At 41.3% G+C, this 20,204-nt stretch overlaps 1 protein-coding gene across 1 annotated transcript; it reads right to left on the bottom strand.

Moving 5' to 3' along the window:
- Nucleotides 1–17,679: 17,679 nt before the first annotated feature.
- LOC310823740 (stonustoxin subunit beta-like) lies at nucleotides 17,680–19,598 on the bottom strand (the record flags this gene model as incomplete). The annotated part of the gene is made up of 4 exons (XM_083696589.1): nucleotides 17,680–18,279; nucleotides 18,547–18,593; nucleotides 18,709–18,882; nucleotides 19,435–19,598. Coding segments are annotated over 4 exons (939 nt in total), but the record flags the coding sequence as incomplete, so codon positions are not given.
- Nucleotides 19,599–20,204: the final 606 nt, after the last annotated feature.

The raw sequence follows: 20,204 nt of genomic DNA, 5'->3' as shown, positions 1-20,204 counted from the left end.
GATCAGCTCATGGGACTCCACAATACTGCACTAACCCAATAGCAAGCAAATACATGATACCAGACGTAGAAATTCAGTCACGACAAATGCATCCATGGTTGCTTGCTCCCCTGTTGAGAGCAACTATAACTCTCACTTATGCATTCTTATCATAATGCACCACAGTGATCTTTTGGCTGCATGTAGCTGCTCTCTGCTGGACTGGGGAGTCCACCCTGTCAACTACAGACACTGAGGTGAGGTCTCAGACTATTCTTGTTGTCAGACACGTCATTACTAAGTGTCTGTTACATTATCAATGATACTCTTGTTGCTCTGCAAGGCTCAATGATTGAGACAGACAATGTCCATTATTTTCCAATCAATTCCTATATCATGGTTCTGTGTGTGTGTGTGTGTGTGTGTGTGTGTGTGTGTGTCTGTGTCTGTGTCTGTGTCTTAGTGTGTGTGTGTGTGTGTGTGTGTGTGTGTAGTGTGGTGGGGTGGGCACTCTCTCAATAACCTTTCTTTCCTCAATTCCTCATCAATCTGGCCTGAGATCAGCTGATGGGGCTACACAACCCAATAGCAATCAAATATACCAGACTGAGAAATACATTGACTACAAACATGCCTGTGATTGGCTTGAATAATGAATTCATATCATAATGCACCTCAGTGATCGTTTGGCAACATGTATTTATTCCTCATTCAGGCTGAATGGATGTCACCTCACAGAGAGATGCTGTGAAGTGTTGACCTCAGCTCTCAGCTCAGACTCCTGCCACCTGAGAGAGCTGGACCTCAGTAATAATGATCTACGTGACAGGGGGGTGAAGCTGCTCTCTGCTGGACTGGGGAGTCCACACTGTCAACTACAGACACTGAGGTGAGGTCTCAGACTATTCTTGTTGCCAGACACATCATTTCTAAGTGTGTTACATTATCATTCTATGGAATCAATGATACTTGCACAGAAAGGCTCAATAATTGAGACAGACAAAGGATATTATCTTCCAATCAATTACTATGTAATGTGTGTGTGTGTGTGTGTGTGTGTGTGTATGTGGTGGGAGGGGGGCTGCTCTGTCTTCAATATCTGAATATGTTTGTCCTCCTCAAATCCTGATCCACCTGGCCTTAGATCAGCTTATGAGACTGCATAATACTGCACTAACCCAATAGCTATCAAATACATGATACCAGACGTAGAAATCTAGTGACTACAAATGTATCCATGGTTAATTGCTCCCCTGTTGAGAGGAACTATAACTCTCACTCATAAATTCTTGTGCCACAGTGATCGTTTGGCTTCATGTATTTATTTGTTGTCAGACACATCAGTCCTAAGTGTATTACATTGTCAATGATACTTGCACTGCAAATATCAATGATGGAGACAGAACATTTACATGATCTTCCAATCATTTCCTAAACTGTTCACTGTGACAACACTAGTTCTACCACTTTATTTGTATTCCACGTTTTTCATTTGTCAACTCCCAGACCATCATCCCGTGCGTGCATTTATTTTACCATGATGAGCGGTCTTCATAATTTAAAAAAAATCGATGAAGGATACTGTCTTACCTTTCTTAGATAATATGTTTTTGAGAAACCATTTCAGAGGGACAGCAACACATTCACAGTTCAATAACAAGAGGCCGACCTTTAGGTCAGGATGGCCTTGCAGCTGACTCAGCACATCCCCACCAACAGATATAACCCAGGGGACAGATATAACCGCTGTCAACCTGACTGGCTGTCTTGATTCGTACCATTACTACATAAAATCATAAACGAGTACAATACTGATCATAAAGGAATCAATGAACAGTGCATGACTGAACAAAATATAATCATCATGACATGGTCATACTGATTTAAAATAGATTGTTGTTTTGCTATATTGATTATAAGAATATCATAAATGACAGATGAGAAATCTGTCTCCCCTCACACTATCAAGGAGGGATCATGGGAATAAGGCACACAATGCAACAATCATTTATTGTACAGCTTCTAATCACATCATCTTCTGCTCTATTTATCATGAAAGGCAGAATTTCAAAGAATGTGTGTGTGTGTGTGGGGGGGGGGGGGGGGGGGGCACTCTCTGAATACCATTACTCTCCTCAATTCCTGAACTATCTGGCCTTAGATCAGCTGATGGGGCTCCACAATAATTCACTAACCCAATAGCTAACAAATATACCACACTTAGAAAAACAATGACTACAAACCTGCCTGCGATTGGCTTGAATCATGAATTCTTATCATAACGCACCACAGTGATCGTTTGGCTGCATGTATTTATTTGTATTCCTCATTCAGGCTGAATGGATGTCACCTCACAGAGAGATGCTGTGAAGCGTTGGCCTCAGCTCTCAGCTCAGACTCCTGCCACCTGAGAGAGGTGGACCTCAGTAATAATGATCTAGGTGACGGGGGGGTGAAGCTGCTCTGTGCTGGACTGGGGAGTCCACACTGTCAACTACAGACACTGAGGTGAGGTCTGAGACTATTGTTGTTGTCAGACACATAATTCCTAAGTGTATGTTACATTATCATTCTATGGAATCAATGATACTTGCACTGAAAGGGTCAATAATTGAGACAGACAATGTACATTATCTTCCAATCAATTACTATAGTGTGTGCATGTGTGTGTCTGTGTGTGTGTGTGTGTGTGTGTGTGTGGTGTGTGTGTGTGTGTGTGTGTGTGTGTGTGTGTGTGTGAGGTGGGAGGGGGGGCTGCTCTGTCTGCACGCTCTGTGATCGTTTGTCTGCATGTATTTATTTGTATTCCTCATTCACATGTGGTCTTTCAACTGGCAAATGAAGAGGATTTAAAGCTGCACATGTACATTAGAGAGGAATAATCAGATTCTTGATATCAGATGGAGTGACACTATTTCCCCAGGTTGTCAGGCTGTGGAGTCCCAGAGGAAGGCTGTGTTTCTCTGGCTTCAGCTCTGAGGTCTAATCCCTCCCACCTGAGAGAGCTGGACCTCAGCTACAATCACCCAGGAGACTCAGGACTGGCGCTGCTCTCTGCTGTACAGAAAGATCCGCTCTGTAAACTACAGACACTCAGGTAAAGGCTGAATATGTGGCTGGACATATCAATGAGATTAATGCACTGTATCTATTTTCCTCTTGATTGTGAGTGTGTCATTCAACCTCTGTGTGTTCTTCTGTGTTTGATATAGTGTGGACCATGTTGGAGAGTGCAGGCTCAAACCTGGGCTGATCAAATGTAAGTCACCATCGCTGTAGAGAATAGGACTGTGATTTTACTCAAGAACCAGGGTACAGCAGAGTTCAAACAGAGCACCAGTATTGTATTCATATGTAAATCTAAAACATTAGTAAATGTGAATTTGTTGTATCCCTTGTAAAACATTTTAAATTAATAAGTAATATTTTGTGAAAAAAAGAATGTTGCCATAACAAGATCACATTGTGAACATTGTAATTTATTCAATTGTATTGATTTGATGATTATTTTTGCCCTCTCAATCAGATGCCTGTGAGCTCACCCTGGACCCAAACACAGCACACAGAGACCTCTCTCTGTCTGAGGAGAACAGAAAGGTGACACCGGGGAGAAAGAAGCAGCTGTATCCTGATCACCCAGAGAGATTTGACTACTGTTCACAGGTGCTGTGTAGAGAGGGTCTGACTGGGCGCTGTTACTGGGAGGTAGAGAGGAGTGGGAGAGGGGCTTTTATAGGAGTGACATATAAAGGAATCAGCAGGAGAGGAAGGGGTGTTGACTGTGTGTTGGGAAACAATGACAAGTCCTGGAGTCTGAGCTGCTTTGGTAACAGTTACTCCACCAGTCACAATAATAATAGCACTGTCATACCTGTCCCCTCCTCTGGCTCCCACAGAGTAGGAGTGTATCTGGACTGGCCGGCCGGGACTCTGTCCTTCTACAGCGTCTCCTCTGACACACGGACCCTCCTGCACACATTCCACTCCACATTCACTGAGCCGCTCTACCCAGGGTTTTATCTTGGGTACTATGACTGTTCAGTGACCCTGTGTAAACTAGTCTCAGGGAGATCACACTGAACACCAAAGGCTCAAAGATGTCGGATCAGAACATGATGCAGTTGGATAGTGGTGTGTTTTCACTGAGATGTTGGAGGTACAGATGTTCTCTCTCCCAGTGTGTAGGGTGTTGTGTGTTGTGTGTAGTGTGTAGATGATCAAATCAGACTGATGATGAACTCTGAGAATAACACAGGAGAGAGTGTCTGGATGTATATAAGAGTTGGTTAGATTGGGTGTTTGAGTTGTGATGCTGGATCACGTTGCTGTGTGTAAGATAGCAGGGAGTGGATGTGAAGACAGCTCTCCTTCTCTGTCAGTACAATATGGACAGTGTCTTCAGAACATCCTAATCTACACAGTGTGTAATTGATTCCTATGCAAATCAGAGACCCTATAAAAACAAAGATATTTATTATATATAAATATCTTATATATATATTCTCCCATGGACCAACCACAACTCACAAACCTCATTTCCCCCCAAGTGCCTCTGTGTTTTGGTAGTAATGACAGTAACTCTTACCTTCTGCCTCCTCCTTCTCATTCTGATGAAGGCAGCACTAGTCTACTAGCCTGAACTAACCCTGGAGTCAAGTTCCTTCATTTCTACAATGATGATGATGATGATGATGATGATGATGTCCATATAAACAAAGTGTTTGTGAAACAAAGAGCCGTGTGACCTCATGTTGACTCTCCACATGTCAGAGAGGCATGTCTTGTTTGCATGTACACCAGAAATAAAACACAATATACCATAATGGACTGAAATGACCATGTGAAAAGATAGAATCATGTGTAAATAAAGAAAATAACCTGGTAGATAAAAGTGATTACGTTTATTTATTTTTGCCATCAATCCTCACACAATACCCCATAATGACAAAGCAGAAACACTTTTTATAAACATTTTGAAATACAGAAATATCTCATGTACAGAAGTATTCAGACCCTTTGCTATGACACTCTTAAAATTTGCTAAAAAGCAAAAATGTTTTAAACAAGTCACTCAACAAGTTGAATTGAGTCTGAGTACAAGGATAGTTGTAACTATTATCCTTGATTTAAGATGGACTCAATTCAACTTGTTGAGTGACTTGTTGACAACATTTGTGCATTTGAGCTCAGTGTGATAAAAGGAAGAAAACAAGTTGTTTGGGTTTGTTTTTTCCCTGCTGAAGAAATGTGTGTTGGTTGTGAGTAGCTTGGTGGTGTAATGGTAGGAGACATACCCCATGAGCAGAAGGTAGCTGCTTCAAATCTTGTTGTGCTTTCCAAATGTGTCTGCACAGTGAGAGAAATGACAATGATTGAACATAGGGGATCCAGGAAGTTGAATGGGATATGCAGTATAGTTTTGAAGTGAGATAGGTAATTCTTTGCAAAAACTCCTAAATCCTATTAAATTATTTAGTGATAACCACTGTGTGATAACCACTGCTGTACACTGTTCTGGAAGGGTGGCGGGGGGGGGGGGAGCAATCCCTGAAATCCCCTCCCCCAAATTTTTTTTTTTAAACATCTTTTTATTGGTGAAAAGCACAATGGACAGGTTAACATGGCCATTTTTCTTTCCTTTTACATTTCTTTTCCCCCGCCTACCCCACCACCCCTCCCAACCCCACGACAACAACAACAAAACACATCACATTTAAAAGAAAAATAAGTCAATAAAGAAATATATAAAACAACAAAACAAATTAAAGCAACACAAAAACTAGAAAACCTCTGGTTTAGCCGGTCAAAATATGGTCATGTGGCCAAGGAGCACATTGGGCAGGAGTCAGCCACAGGCCAACACCATCATACAGAGACATAGGTACTCAGTCCGAAGCAAGAACAGGTAAGCCATTAAAGTACGAGACAAAGGGTTGAAGGAAGAACAGGTAAGCCATTAAAGTACGAGACAAAGGGTTGCCACTTTTTTAAGAATCGCTCGTCAGACCCTCCAAGTGTGAACTTGATATTTTCTAAATGCAAAAAAGACATCAAATCTGTCAGCCAAGCAGAGAATGAGGGGGAAGTAGGCGACTTCCAAGTCAGGAGTATTGGCTTGGCTAGCACCGATGTGAAAGCAATCATGTCAGCCTCGTTGGAGTTGCAAGGGAAAGGTTCAGCAGACACACCGAAAATAGCCAGTAATGGGCAAGGTTGTCCACAATTTTTCAGCAATGTCGAGAATACACCAAAGATCGAACACCAATATGTTTCAAGCTTTGGGCAAGACCAGAACATATGTGAGAGGTCTGCCTGTAGACCTCCACAATGATCACATTTGGGATCAGAGTCAGGGTAAATGTCATGTAGTCTGGATTTACTGAAATGAGCTCTATGCACCACCTTTAGCTGGATCAGACTAAGTCGAGCACAGGATGATGAAGAATTCACCATGTCCAATGCCACCTCCCACCAGTCCTCCGTCAGCTCCACACCCAGTTCCTCCTCCCATCGGGACTTTGACTTGGAGACTGTGTCAGCATTCAAAGACATGGTGTTTTGAAATACCAGATATAAACCGCCTCTGAGTAGGAGAGAGCTTAAAAAGGCTCTCCCATAAAGATTCTTGGGGGGGCTGGTATAAAGGCAGAGTGGGAGATAGCACCTGAGCCAACCCCTAGTACATAGTACAGCGTAGAGCTCTACGGACACCATGAGTTCACAGATACAGTAGCCAGAGGCAACAAGAGCAGAGAGAGGGAAAAGAAGAAGAAAACAAAAACCCTGAACAACCAACTAACACACAATGAAGACAACAGAACACAGATAACCATCCTAGGTTCTCTTTCCCAAACAATGAGAGCCGCAGGTATACAGTGAAAGACCACCGGTGCATCCGTTCTCTACAGCCTAATCTAAACTAGAACTGATAGGCTATTCTATCCACTGAGAGCATGGCTCTCTAAGTTAGTGGGTGTAGCAAAACAAACCACGTTAAACATGAGCACATGACCAGTAGTATTGTGTGACACAGCAGGGGCAGAAACATCATTCCAACACAGCGTGAGGCATTGATAAGGGGACCAGAGTACTGCAATTCAAATCAAAAAGAGATTAGTGTTAACCTTTAAGAACGTAGTTTTTTTTTTTACCATTGTATTCAACTGGGTGGGTTTTTTTAGGCCGTTTCACGAGTTGCATTCTATAGTCATTGTTAGAGCAGCTGTTCTTTCTATACTTTATTCTACGTTTTTATTATTACCTTAGATTACGTTCTCTACTTGTGTTTATTCTGTATCACTGAATGAATGAATGAGATGCCGGGTATGTGACAGCCGCTATGTGTTTCAAACTGTGAATGCGCTGATATTGCGCAAATAAAGTTGCAATTATAATGGGACAAGTTGGAGGTGTCTGCGCAGTTATTATGGATGAATGATACGGAGGATGTAGCGAGTGACGTTTCCAAGTAAACAAAATGATAACGACATATGGAGTCAAGTATTGACGGAAGGAGAACAATGTTAGCTTGTGTTAGCAATCGAGCCATAGTGCTAGCCCACACAGGGTCATTGTTGCGCTGCGATTGGAATACTCAGGTAGCTACATTCTAAACATACCCGTGTGACGCTACGCTTTTATGGAAAAGCAGGGGCCGTCACACCAGTGTGACGCTACGTTCTTAAAGGTAATATAAGGGTATATAAAACAATTAAATTAAATAAAAACTCAGTGTGTCTTGGCCGTGCCGAGCAACGCAACTGAAAAGTACCAGTCCAAATGTGACATTGCCATAAAGAGGCTGTCTGCATTTAAACACAATCGGCATGAGCCGTTGTGAGCAGTTCAAAATGAGTGTGCTGGCAGTAGCCACACTTATGGAAAAGTCCCAACAGTATAAACATATAATTATATGGTATGACTCAGTCCTTGTTTACCGTACCAATCCCTCGTTGATGGTTTATACATATCAGTCTTGCCAGTGGGAATCGTAGAAAGCTTGAGCAGCAGCAGGGCAGTCAAAGTAAGATGTCTGTCCATCGAAGTCAATGCGGAGGCGAGCGGGGTACAGGAGCCCGAAGCCAATATTCCTCTTGTAGAGTTTGGCTTTGACGTCGTTGAAGGATGTGCGTCTCCGGGCCAGACTTACGCTGAAGTCGGGGTAGAGAGAGATCTTGTGCCCGCGATAGCGTAGATCCTCCCTTCTCTTCCCGAAAATGCGTTCCTTATCCTGGTCATTGTGGAAAAGCATGATGAAGGCCCGGGGTCTGATGTTGCTTCCCCCCATCAGCGATCGCTCTCCCCAGCCTGTGTCAGCCAGTGTCAGTGTCATCGCTGAGAGGCTAGCTGGTATGTTATCTCTTCAAGCTACATCTTAACAGTCCCTCCTAAAGACCGCTTCACCCTCACTACCCCCCCTATACTAACCCTAACCCCAACCCTAACCCTTACCCCATAACCCTGAACCCCAACCCTAAAGACCGCTTCACCCTCACTACCCCCCCTATACTAACCCTAACCACAACCCCAACCCTAACCCTTACCGCATAACCCCGAACTCTACCCCTAGAAAAGAAAATTAGCCTAGTGGCATTACGACTGCCAATAGCCCCTGGTGTGAGCATTGATTAATTTATCTTATGATGACTGATAGATAGATGATTCACTTACTTAAACAAATGTATTTGTTGTACGTCACTTTGGATAAAGGCGTCTGCTAAATGCCATAAATGTAAATGTCAATGTAAAATGTAAATGTAAGTGTAAATGTTAGCCTTGACGTTAGCTGGGACGCTAGCTGGGACTGACACAAGCGATCTTTCATTCCTCCTTGATGTTAAGGAACTGCAAGGTGGTCATGTTAACTAACTACACAGCAAATTCAGCAGAGTTAAATTTCTGGTGTTAATGAGAATTGAGTCAATCTCACTCTACTTGGAGTTGATCTAACTCTGTATGTTGTCTAATCTGTTAGATTTCACACTGTAGCGTGAAAGAGTTGGTGTCAAAATGGAGTGTTATAACCGTTTTCTTGAAATCAACTGTCATAGTGTCACATTGAAGATCTCCGACACTTAATTTGAACACCTCCAATGTAAAGCTTGCCTTGCGGTTAGCCCCACCCACAGACATTGGAATTTCAACGCCTAGAGCAGGGGTGTCAAACTCATTTTCACCCTGGGCCACATCAGCATCATGGTTGCCCTCAAAGGGCCGGTTGTAACTATAAGGCTGTATACATGTTACTTCTCCTTAACATATTGTAACAAATAACTGTCTGCATTTGATTATCATTTATTCAAGTGTACAAATATTGTACATGCATTTACATAAATGTAAAAATATATGTAAGCACATTGCACTGTTATTATAACATAAATCCCTTTAATTTATCAGGTTAAGAAACCCACATTACTCCAATCAATGGAAGATCAAACTTTTCAAGTGAATAACAAAGACAAATATGATTAAACAAGTTATTCAAATCAACTTTTTGTAAAACTTTTTTTGTCACAGTTGAGAAGGACAGAACTATGGTAGAACAAATAATTGTCAACTGCTAAAACATGTGGGACATGTGTGGCATTTAACAAAAACAAATAGCTGCAGACAGCCTTACAGAGGGCATACATCCGACTAATGAGTGTACTCCTTCATCACCGACACTGCCTCGTAACACAGAAGACATATCGTTTTTTCTTCTTGAAGCATAAACATGTATTCGCCTTCCCACCTTTCATTAAATTACCTTCCCTCTGCATCGACTTTTCTGTTCTTGGACATTTTGGGATTATTTGTAGATCTTTTTCATATCCATCACCGGTTTAGTCAAACGCCGATGTGCGATCTAGCGGCAGGATCCCGTCATTTCGCGGGTCACAAATTTGACATGCATTGTGGGAGATGTAGTTTATGGTCACTGTACGCTGTAAAGCAGCGTAGACTTTTATTTTAAGACAATTATGTACTTTTTAAGCTCTCGCGGGCCACATAAAATGACGTGGCGGGCCGGATTCGCCCCGGGTCTTGAGTTTGACACGTGTGGCCTAGAGTGTGAGGAGTGAATGACCCCACCCCTCCCTCCTCCCCTCTCTGGAATCCACGGCAGGTGAAAGAAATCGGCCATTTGACTTTTTGCATGGTGGCCGTAAGTCACCGTTAATTACATTTACATTTTTGGTTTTTAGCTGACGCCTTTGTCCAAAGCGACTTACAACATACATTTAAATAGATGACCATGAGTGATATTGTTATGCAAATACGTATTTAGACATTGGTATGATGTTTAGACTGCAGTTTTTACTCAAGCTTAGCCAGGACTTTGTTAGCCAGCTACCTAGCGTTTGTTTCTTCTACTTATATACCTTTTCTGATTATTAAGTGTTACTGTAAGCTTACGGTAATTCTCCTTGAGTTTGTAACGTTTGGCAGTGTAGGTTAAGTTACATCATGTTCGCTATCTTTTGTGTTAGCTAACTGCTCACATTAGCAAATTGGCTAGGTGAGAACATGCCTCCACGTGTTAGCTGAGTTGCTGTCCAGCAAAGGACTTGGTATTGCAAAATCCTGATATGAGGACTGTGCATATCTGTAACTTCAATTGTGGGTATCAGACCCACAGAAAACTTTTCAACTTTTTACTTGGAATAGTTAGTGGAGCAGCTAGGAGGTGTTTTCTCCTCAAAATGAGTGAAAAGCAACAGGCACATGCATGGTGAAAATCCTCATTGTTTCATGATTCTCCTGTAAATCGATAGCTTGTTGGTCACAAATCAATAATAGGCTACTTTGCAAATTCAAAAAAATCATTTGATATTCTATTGATCATTATCTTTGACACACAAATTATCCATAGATGGAAAGTACCTAAAATGTGTAAAAGATAATATACCGTACTTTAAAAAAATTAAATAAAAATAAAATCTTCCATTTATTTGTTTTAATGCTTTTGTTACTGATGAATACATGTACATTTAAATTAATTTTGTCTGCCATTTTGTAGATCTGGATGTTCAGCTGGTCGAAAATGAGGCATTCTCATCTGTCGTGACTGCACTGTCCCCAGCTTCATCCCATTCATCCTTGGTCGCTTCATCCCATTCATCCTTGGTAGTGGCGGAGACTCCACTATCCCCAGCTTCATCCCATTCATCCTTGGTAGTGGCGGAGACTCCACTATCCCCAGCTTCATCCCATTCATCTGATTCTACAATTGTCCTTGAGTCCACAAGAAAGAGGAGGAACCCATCAGGGTTAATGGATCAATATGAAGCAAAACAGGTAAGCTTTGAAAAAATACATTTAAAATCCTCAATTAAGTCATTTTTATTATTGATAATATCTTTAAATATATATCTGCAGAAGAATATTGGGTATTCTGTATAAAGGAATGCCATAGAAAAGTGAATTGTTTTTTGGGGGGAAAGAAATCACAAAAATCCTGTTTTAAATTTCCGTAAGCAAAGCTTCCTTACAAGCCTCCATTGTAACATGTTTTGTCAGAAAGTTGAACATGTTCTGAGGGCCAATCAGAAGGGTGAGAAATCTTTAAGGAGTATGACAAGACGACAACACTATCGGATGCAACACGTAAACAGATGGTGAACATCCTGGTTGCAGATATGATGGAGTTACATAGGTAAGAATGTATCTCCATCTTCTCTCCCTTGCAAAACATACACACTTACAAGGTGGGCTCAAGCATAAACTATGATTTGTTTTGAAAGGAGGATTCCACCGTCAAGTGTGAGAACCAATTATGCACTGAGAATTGTGACACTGTTTCCGTACCTCCAAGATCCATTCTCCAAACAAGGATATGTAAGTTCTTGTTTTCTATGTGAAAACCCAAACCAAGTAAGAGAGAGCTTTTTACAGGACAAACAAAGTGAAAATGGTATGTACAAAGACATCAATGATGGGTCATATTTCCAAAAACCATGCCCTGTTCTCACAGCAAAAGCATGCTTTACAGATTCTACTCTATTACGACGATTTTGAAACTGCTAACCCTCTAGGTTCCAAGAAGGTGATACACAAAATTGGGGGTGTCTACTTTACTCTAAAAACTCTTCCACCCAAGTGTAACTCAGTACTGATGAATGTACATCTTGCAGCTCTATTCTACACTGAAGATCTGAAGACATGGTTTTGATATGATACTAAAGCCTCTTATTGATGACCTGAAAATCTTAGAAACCGAAGGAATACAGCTTCCTTGTTTTGTTTTAATTCAAGTAACAGGAGATAATCTGGCTTTAAATAGCTTGTTGGGGTTTGTGGAATCTTTCAGTGCAACACAGTTTTGTAGGTTTTGTTTAATGAGTAAGGAAGAAGTGCAATCTGTATTTACTGAGAATCATCCTGGGTTAATTTCCGTTCCAAAGAGGCTCATACTGAACATTGTAGGGCACTAAATGAAAATCCTGAACTGCGGTCATTATATGGTGTTAAAAAGACATGTGTGCTGAATTCATTAGAGTATTTCCATAACTGATAACTATGCTGTTGATATAATGCATGATTTGCTAGAGGGTGTGGTACAGTATGAACTTAAGCTGGTTTTTGAGTACCTTGTTAAACAGGGCTATGTCTCTTTGAACTCATTGTCAGACAGGATACAGAGCTTTAATTACGGTTACACAGAATATAAAAACAAACCAAGTGGGTTAAATATGGACGATAAGAGCAAACACCTGGGTCAGAATGCCGTCCAGTCATGGTGTCTTCTGCACACACTTATATTGGGTGATGTCATTGAAAGGGATAACAGTCACTGGAACTTTCTGCTGCTTCTAATACAGATTGTCAATATAGTGTTTTCCTACAGCATAACTGATGGGATGGTATCTTACTTGAAACATCTGATCTGTGATCACCATACTCTGTTCAAAGCATTGTTTCCCGACAAGAAGTTGATCCCCAAGCACCATTTGATGATACACTATCCGAGATGCATGCAAAAAATTGGCCCTCTTATCCATATGTGGTGCATGCGATTTGAAGCCAAACACACATTTTTCTAAAGATGTGGTAAAGATTTCAAAAATCTCACCAAATCATTGGTGAAGCAGCATCAGCGCCAACTGGTGTTTCAATTTAAAAATTATTGTTTTAGATTATTTGAATTTGGTCCTACAACATCAAAAACAATCAGCACCTTGCAAGGTGGGGAAGAACTTAGTCAGACATTATATTTAGAAGCATGTTCAAGTGTTTCAAGCACCAACTGGGACAGAAATGATGGTACTGAGTACCAGGTTGATTTGTTCATATGCACTGGATGTACCGATGATCTCCCTGCTTTCAAAAATATCGAGAGCGTGCTTTCATAATAGCCTGTAATGTAGAAACAATGTACTATGATGACCACTTTAATGCCTACTGTATAGAAGACCAAATGGATGAGTTTTCTGTTATCTGCGTGGATGAACTGACTCATTTCAAACCATTTGACAAGCAGTGCTCTAATGAGAATAGTCACAAAGCATACATAGTGCCCTATTCTTATATGTAGAAAAGTTCTCAGTAAATACAGATTGCACTTCTGTCACAAAGTTGTCGCAGTGAAGTTGTTACATTATTTTTATTTTTTTATTTTGAATAAATAAGCCTCAAAGTCTGGTACTATTCTGCGACATACATCATCTAATTTCGTTCATTCCATCTGTAAATAAGATGTGATGAAATGCTTAGTAATAAAAACCATGCATATTTACTTTGTACCTTTGCTTACCGACAGAAGGGAGCCAGTGTGACGTGTACATTTAAATTGTCTTTGTTTTGTCTTCTATTTATCTGCCATCAAGATCTGGATGATAACAAAATAAAACATGTTTTTTATAAAGCAATCAACTTGTATGTCATTCTTATTTTTAATTGGTTTATTACCGAATTATTTAAATATTTAAATGTTTTATTTTAATTGTATAGTAGCATATTTTGACTTTATAGTGTTAATGAGGCAACTCCTTTTATAGAAATTCAAATCACACTGAGAGAGTTAATTTCTAACACTAAGCAATGGAGTTGAAAACATGTAACACTGGTAAGTGTTAAGCAGTGTTAAATTTCAACTATAGAAAGAGTTGATATTAACTCAATTATGGTGTAAACATGGCAACACTTTCAAAAGTCTTAAATTCACTCTGTGGGGAGTGGACCCCTCCGGACACTTTAAAAGTGTTGAAATTAACTCTATTAGAAATTAACTCGATTTTGCTGTGTAGTGATTCAACTACTAGTGATTCAACTACTAGTGATTCAACTACTAGTGATGATTCAACTACTAGTGATTCAACTACTAGTGATTCAACTGCTAGTGATTCAACTACTAGTGATGATTCAACTACTAGTGATTCAACTACTAGTGATTCAACTACTAGTGATTCGACTACTAGTGATTCAACTACTAGTGATTCAACTACTAGTGATTCGACTACTAGTGATGATTCAACTACTCGTGATGATTCAACTACTCGTGATTCGACTACTAGTGATGATTCAACTACTCGTGATGATTCAACTACTAGTGATTCGACTACTAGTGATTCAACTACTAGTGATTCAACTACTAGTGATGATTCAACTACTAGTGATGATTAAACTACTAGTGATTCAACTACTAGTGATGATTAAACTACTAGTGATTCAACTACTAGTGATTCAACTACTAGTGATTCAACTACTAGTGATGATTCAACTACTAGTGATTCAACTACTAGTGATTCAACTGCTAGTGATGATTCAACTACTAGTGATTCAACTACTAGTGATTCGACTACTACTGATGATTCAACTACTAGTGATTCAACTGCTAGTGATTCAACTACTGTCTCCCGGCAGTCAGGTCCTGTACAGGTGCCCCGGACCAACCCTCCGACTAACAGGTATGGACGTCAGCCTGCAGGGTCTTACCCTGTAAGCTACTTCCTAACAGGTCCTGTGTAGGTTGGTGTGGATTAGACTCACTCCGCTGTTAACAGTCTACGTCCCATAGTTCCTCCATTGACTTCCTTTACCCACTTCAGTTGAACTGAAAACTCCCCCGAAAACCGTACACAGAAGTGGGTAACCTCTATGGTTAACGACTGCTCTAATCTTATATGAGTGCAAGTTGGTGTGGTTGCGGAAAGGTGTTTATCGGTAAGCACAATTTACCCAAAGGAGGTAACGATGGGCTAGATATAAACATTCAGATCTTATGATGAAATGTGCACAGTAATCTATAACCTTTTATGTCACCAGGAGGAGGTAAAAATACTTTTGATGAATGGAATAGTTCAATAAAAATAACATTTTTTAAAATTGCGTTTAGAAAACTGTTACTTTAAATGCAGGTTAGATTGTTTAATAATGGATTAAAGCATTACAGCATAGCTAAGTTATCATAAAAATGGGTTACAGACAGAGTATTAAAATATAAAAATGATGAAAATATGAAGATGATAAAAATTAGAAAAGAATAAAATCCCAGTTCCTCTCCGTCGAGTGAAGCCGGTTCCTCTTTCCGCCACGGCTGTGGTAAAGAGCCGGTGTTATGCTCCCCTGGCTGAGGGACCCCTGGCTGAATCAGTCCCTCCCCTGGCCGAGGGACTCTGATTCCCGCAGAGTGTCTCAGCTTTGCCCCCTGAAACTGCTCTACCGGTCTCAGCTTTTCCTCTAAGTCCGTTCTTCCTCAAAGAAAGGTCCGCCAGGTCCTCTGTTGCAATCCAGTGGCGAGTCCGTTAGTCAGGATTTGATCAGAGTGTGAACTCCGGCCACGGAGAACTTCTCGGGCACCAGACTATGAGAGCTCCAGTTCCACCCCGGGGTGAGGTATCCAACACGCTCCGTCCTGCTCCGGTTCTTCAGGTTTTAACGCTCCTCAGCGGGGAATGACCGCTGCGCTGCTCCGGGGAGCTCTTTTTATACTCTGCTTTTGATCCAAAACTCCTCCCATATGACATAATCTCTGTTTACTAACAGACCCAAGATTCCTCACATGTGACATCTTCTTTGTCTACAAACAGAGCGGTGTTTAACCCTTTGAGCGATTAGCTAGAACCGTGGCTAAGCTAAGCTAGTAGCTAAGTAGCTTCCTTCTAAAGTAAATAAGGAAGTGCTTTTGGGGAAGTCCTTTTAAGGAACTTTCTCTGTCCCTCAACTCTCAGTGTTACAAAACCTCATCAACATCAATACAATACATCCAAACAGTAATACAGTATAGTAATCACACATATCAATAGATCAAAACCAATAAATCACTCTATACTTCACATTGTTACACTTAATCATTGTTATCATTCTCATACTTGATTATGGACACAGTAGTACTTTTTGTTGGGGATTCCCACCACCTGACATACTTCACCCCGAAGGCCCTATATAATATCCCCTTATATGCAATAATAAAACTCTGTATCATCAAAATAAACTTCAGTAATATAGTATCATACTTCAGTAATCATCCCTGAGTAAGATTACACAATCAAACATTGGTATTCTTATATTCTTAGTACTTTCATTGGTAGCATGCCGTCATCACAATGAGGCCTAAGCAGACATGTTGACACGGGGTCATACACTCACACTCTAGTTCCTCTTAAGCAGTTATGCGGTCGCACCTATTTGAATCAACTTATCATTCATAAGAAGTTATGCAGTCACACCTATTTGAATCAACTTATCATTCATAAGAAGTTATGCAGTCACACCTATTTGAATCAACTTATCATTCATAAGCAGTTATGCAGTCACACCTATTTGAATCAACTTATCATTCATAAGCAGTTATGCAGTCGCACCTATTTGAATCAACTTATCATTCATAAGCAGTTATGCAGTCGCACCTATTTGAATCAACTTATCATCCATAAGCAGTTATGCAGTTGCACCTATTTGAGGGATAGATGGAAGATAAAATGTGTTTCAGGAACATCCTCAGCCGCGGTGTCCCTCGTCAGGTCGGGCCCCCGGCTGCTAAGCTTTTTCTCTTTCTAGCAGTGTCATGGTGATTCACCAAGGTTGCTCTCAAACCTCGGGCCGATCCTGCCGTGCTTAACTGGGGAACGTTGGGAATGGTGTTCAGGCCGGGGAAAGGCCGTACTAGACTCACCCTCGGTGACACAACTCAAACACCCAATTTAACCAACTCTTATATACACACACACACACACACACACACACACACACACACACACACACACACAGGAGAAGGAACAACATGTACGTTGGATAGAGAGACAGGTGAAGGAATCTATGGAAAGTGAATTACAGAACATGTCCATGTTGTACTGACAGAGAAGGAGAGCTGTCTTCACATCCACTCCCTGCTATCTTACACACGGCAACGTGATCCAGCATCACAACTCAAACACCCAATCTAACCAACTCTTATATACATACAGACACTCTCTCCTGTGTTATTCTCAGAGTTCATCATCAGTCTGATTTGATCATCTAATCATTCATCTGGATTGTCAGATGTATTTCAATCAAAAAAACAAAAAAACATGTAAGCTTCTATTTTTTGTCACTCTATTGCAGTCTATTTTACTATCAGATGCATTTTATTTAATATAATATAATATATATATATATATATATATATATATATATATATAGTAAAAAATAATATAACTACACACAACAATCCTACACCCTACACACTGGGAGAGGGAACATTTGTACATCCAACATCTCAGTGAAAACACACCACTATCCAACTGCATCATGTTCTGATCCGTCATCTTTGAGCCTTTGGTGTTCAGTGTGATCTCCCTGAGACTAGTTTACACAGGGTCACTGAAGAGTCTACATACAAAAGCCTAAACCCTGGGTAGAGCGGCTCAGTGAATGTGGAGTGGAATGTGTGCAGGAGGGTCCGTGTGTCAGAGGAGACGCTGTAGAAGGACAGAGTGCCGGCCGGCCAGTCCAGATACACTCCTACTCTGTGGGAGCCAGAGGAGGGGACAGGTATGTCAGTCTTCTTCTTATTGTGCCAGGCGGAGTAACTGTTACCAGAGCAGAACAGACTCCAGGACTTGTCATTGTTTCCCAACCCACAGTCTTTACCCTCTCCTCTCCTGCTGATTCCTTTATATGTCACTCCTATACCAGCCACTCCCCCACTCCACCCTACCTCCCAGTAACGGCGCCCAGTCAGACCCTTTCTACACAGCACCTGGTACCAGTAGTCAAATCTCTCTGGGTGATCAGGATACGGCTGCTCCTCTCTCCCACATGTCACCTTTCTGTTCTCCTCAGACAGAGAGAGGAGTCTGTCTGCTGTGTTTGGGTCCAGTGTGAGCTCACAGGAATCTGATTGAGAGGGCAAAAATAATCACCAAATCAAAACAATTGAATAACTTACAACATTCACAATGTGATCTTGTTATGGCAACATTCATTTTTTCACAAAATATTACTTATTAATTTAAAATGTTTTACAAGGGATACAACTAATTCACATTTGCTAATATTTTAGATTTACATATGAATACAATACTGGTGCACTGTTTGAACTCTGCTGTACCCTGGTTCTTGAGTAATATCACAGTCCTATTCTCTACAGCCTTGGTGACTTACATTTGATCAGCCCAGGTTTGAGCCTGCACTCTCCACCATGGTCCACACTATATCAACCACAGAAGAACCCACAGAGGTTGAATGACACACTCACAATCATGTGGAAAATAGATACAGTGCATTAATCTCATTGATACGTCCAGCCACATATTCAGCCTTTACCTGAGTGTCTGTAGTTTACAGAGTGGATCTTTCTGTACAGCAGAGAGCAGCGCCAGTCCTGAGTCTCCTGGGTGATTGTAGCTGAGGTCCAGCTCTCTCAGGTGGGAGGGCTTAGACCTCAGAGCTGAAGCCAGAGAAACACAGCCTTCCTCTGGGACTCCACAGAATGACAACCTGGGGAAATAGTGTCACTCCATCTGATATCAAGAATCTGATTATTCCTCTCTAATGTACATGTGCAGCTTTAAATCCTCTTCATTTGGCAGTTGAAAGGCCACATGTGAATGAGGAATACAAATAAATACATGCAGCCAAACCATCACTGTGGTGTAAGAATTCAAGAGTGAGAGTTATAGTTGCTCTCAACAGGGGAGCAAGCAATATGTTAGATTGGTTAGTGAATTATTGTGGAGCCCCATCAGCTGATCTCAGGCCAGATTGGTGAGGAATTGTAGAAAGAAACGTTATTGAGAGAGTGAACCCCCCCCACCACACACACACATACACACGCACACACGCACACACACACACACGCACGCACACACACACACACACACGCACACACACACACACACACATTATTTAGTAATTGATTGAAAGATAATGTACATTGTCTGTCTCAATCATTGACCCTTTCTGTGCAAGTATCATTGATTCCATAGAATGATAATGTAACAGACACTTAGGAATGATGTGTCTGGCAACAAGAATAGTCTCAGACCTCACCTCAGTGTCTGTAGTTGACAGTGTGGACTCCTCAGTCCAGCAGAGAGCAGCTTCTCCCCCCCGTCACCTAGATGATTATGACTGAGGTCCAGCTCTCTCAGGTGGCAGGAGTCTGAGCTGAGAGCTGAGGCCAACGCTTCACAGCATCTCTCTGTGAGGTGACATCCATTCAGCCTGAATGAGGAATACAAATAAATACATGAAGCCAAACGATCATTGTGGTGCAAGAATTTATGAGTGAGAGTTATAGTTGCTCTCAACAGGGGAGCAAGCAACCATGGATACATTTGTAGTCACTGGATTTCTACGTCTGGTATAATGTATTTGCTAGCTATTGGGTTAGTGCAGTATTATGTGAGCTGATCTAAGGCCAGGTGGGTCAGGAATTGAGGATGGAAACATATTCACTGGGTGCAGACAGAGCAGCCCCCCCTGCCACCACACGCACGCACGCACGCACACACGCGCACACACGCACACGCACACACACACACACACACATTATATCAGAATTGATTGGAAGATAATGTACATTGTCTGTCTCAATTATTGACCATTTCTGTGCAAGTATCATTGATTCCATACAATGATAATGTAACAGACACTCAGGAATGACGTGTCTGACAACAAGAACAGTCTGAGATCTCACCTCAGTGTCTGTAGTTGACAGTGTGGACTCCCCAGTCCAGCAGATCTCACGGTATTGCGTCGATAAAGATGTCTGGAATGCCGGAGCCGATGTCCAAAAGTTGTCGTCGGCTGTACGATAT

The sequence above is a fragment of the Argentina silus genome (genome assembly GCF_951799395.1).
Source record: "Argentina silus genome assembly, chromosome: Y".
Lineage (NCBI taxonomy): Eukaryota > Metazoa > Chordata > Actinopteri > Argentiniformes > Argentinidae > Argentina > Argentina silus.
Note: the sequence above shows the minus strand (reverse complement) of the source record. Positions and strands in the feature narration are given on the sequence as shown.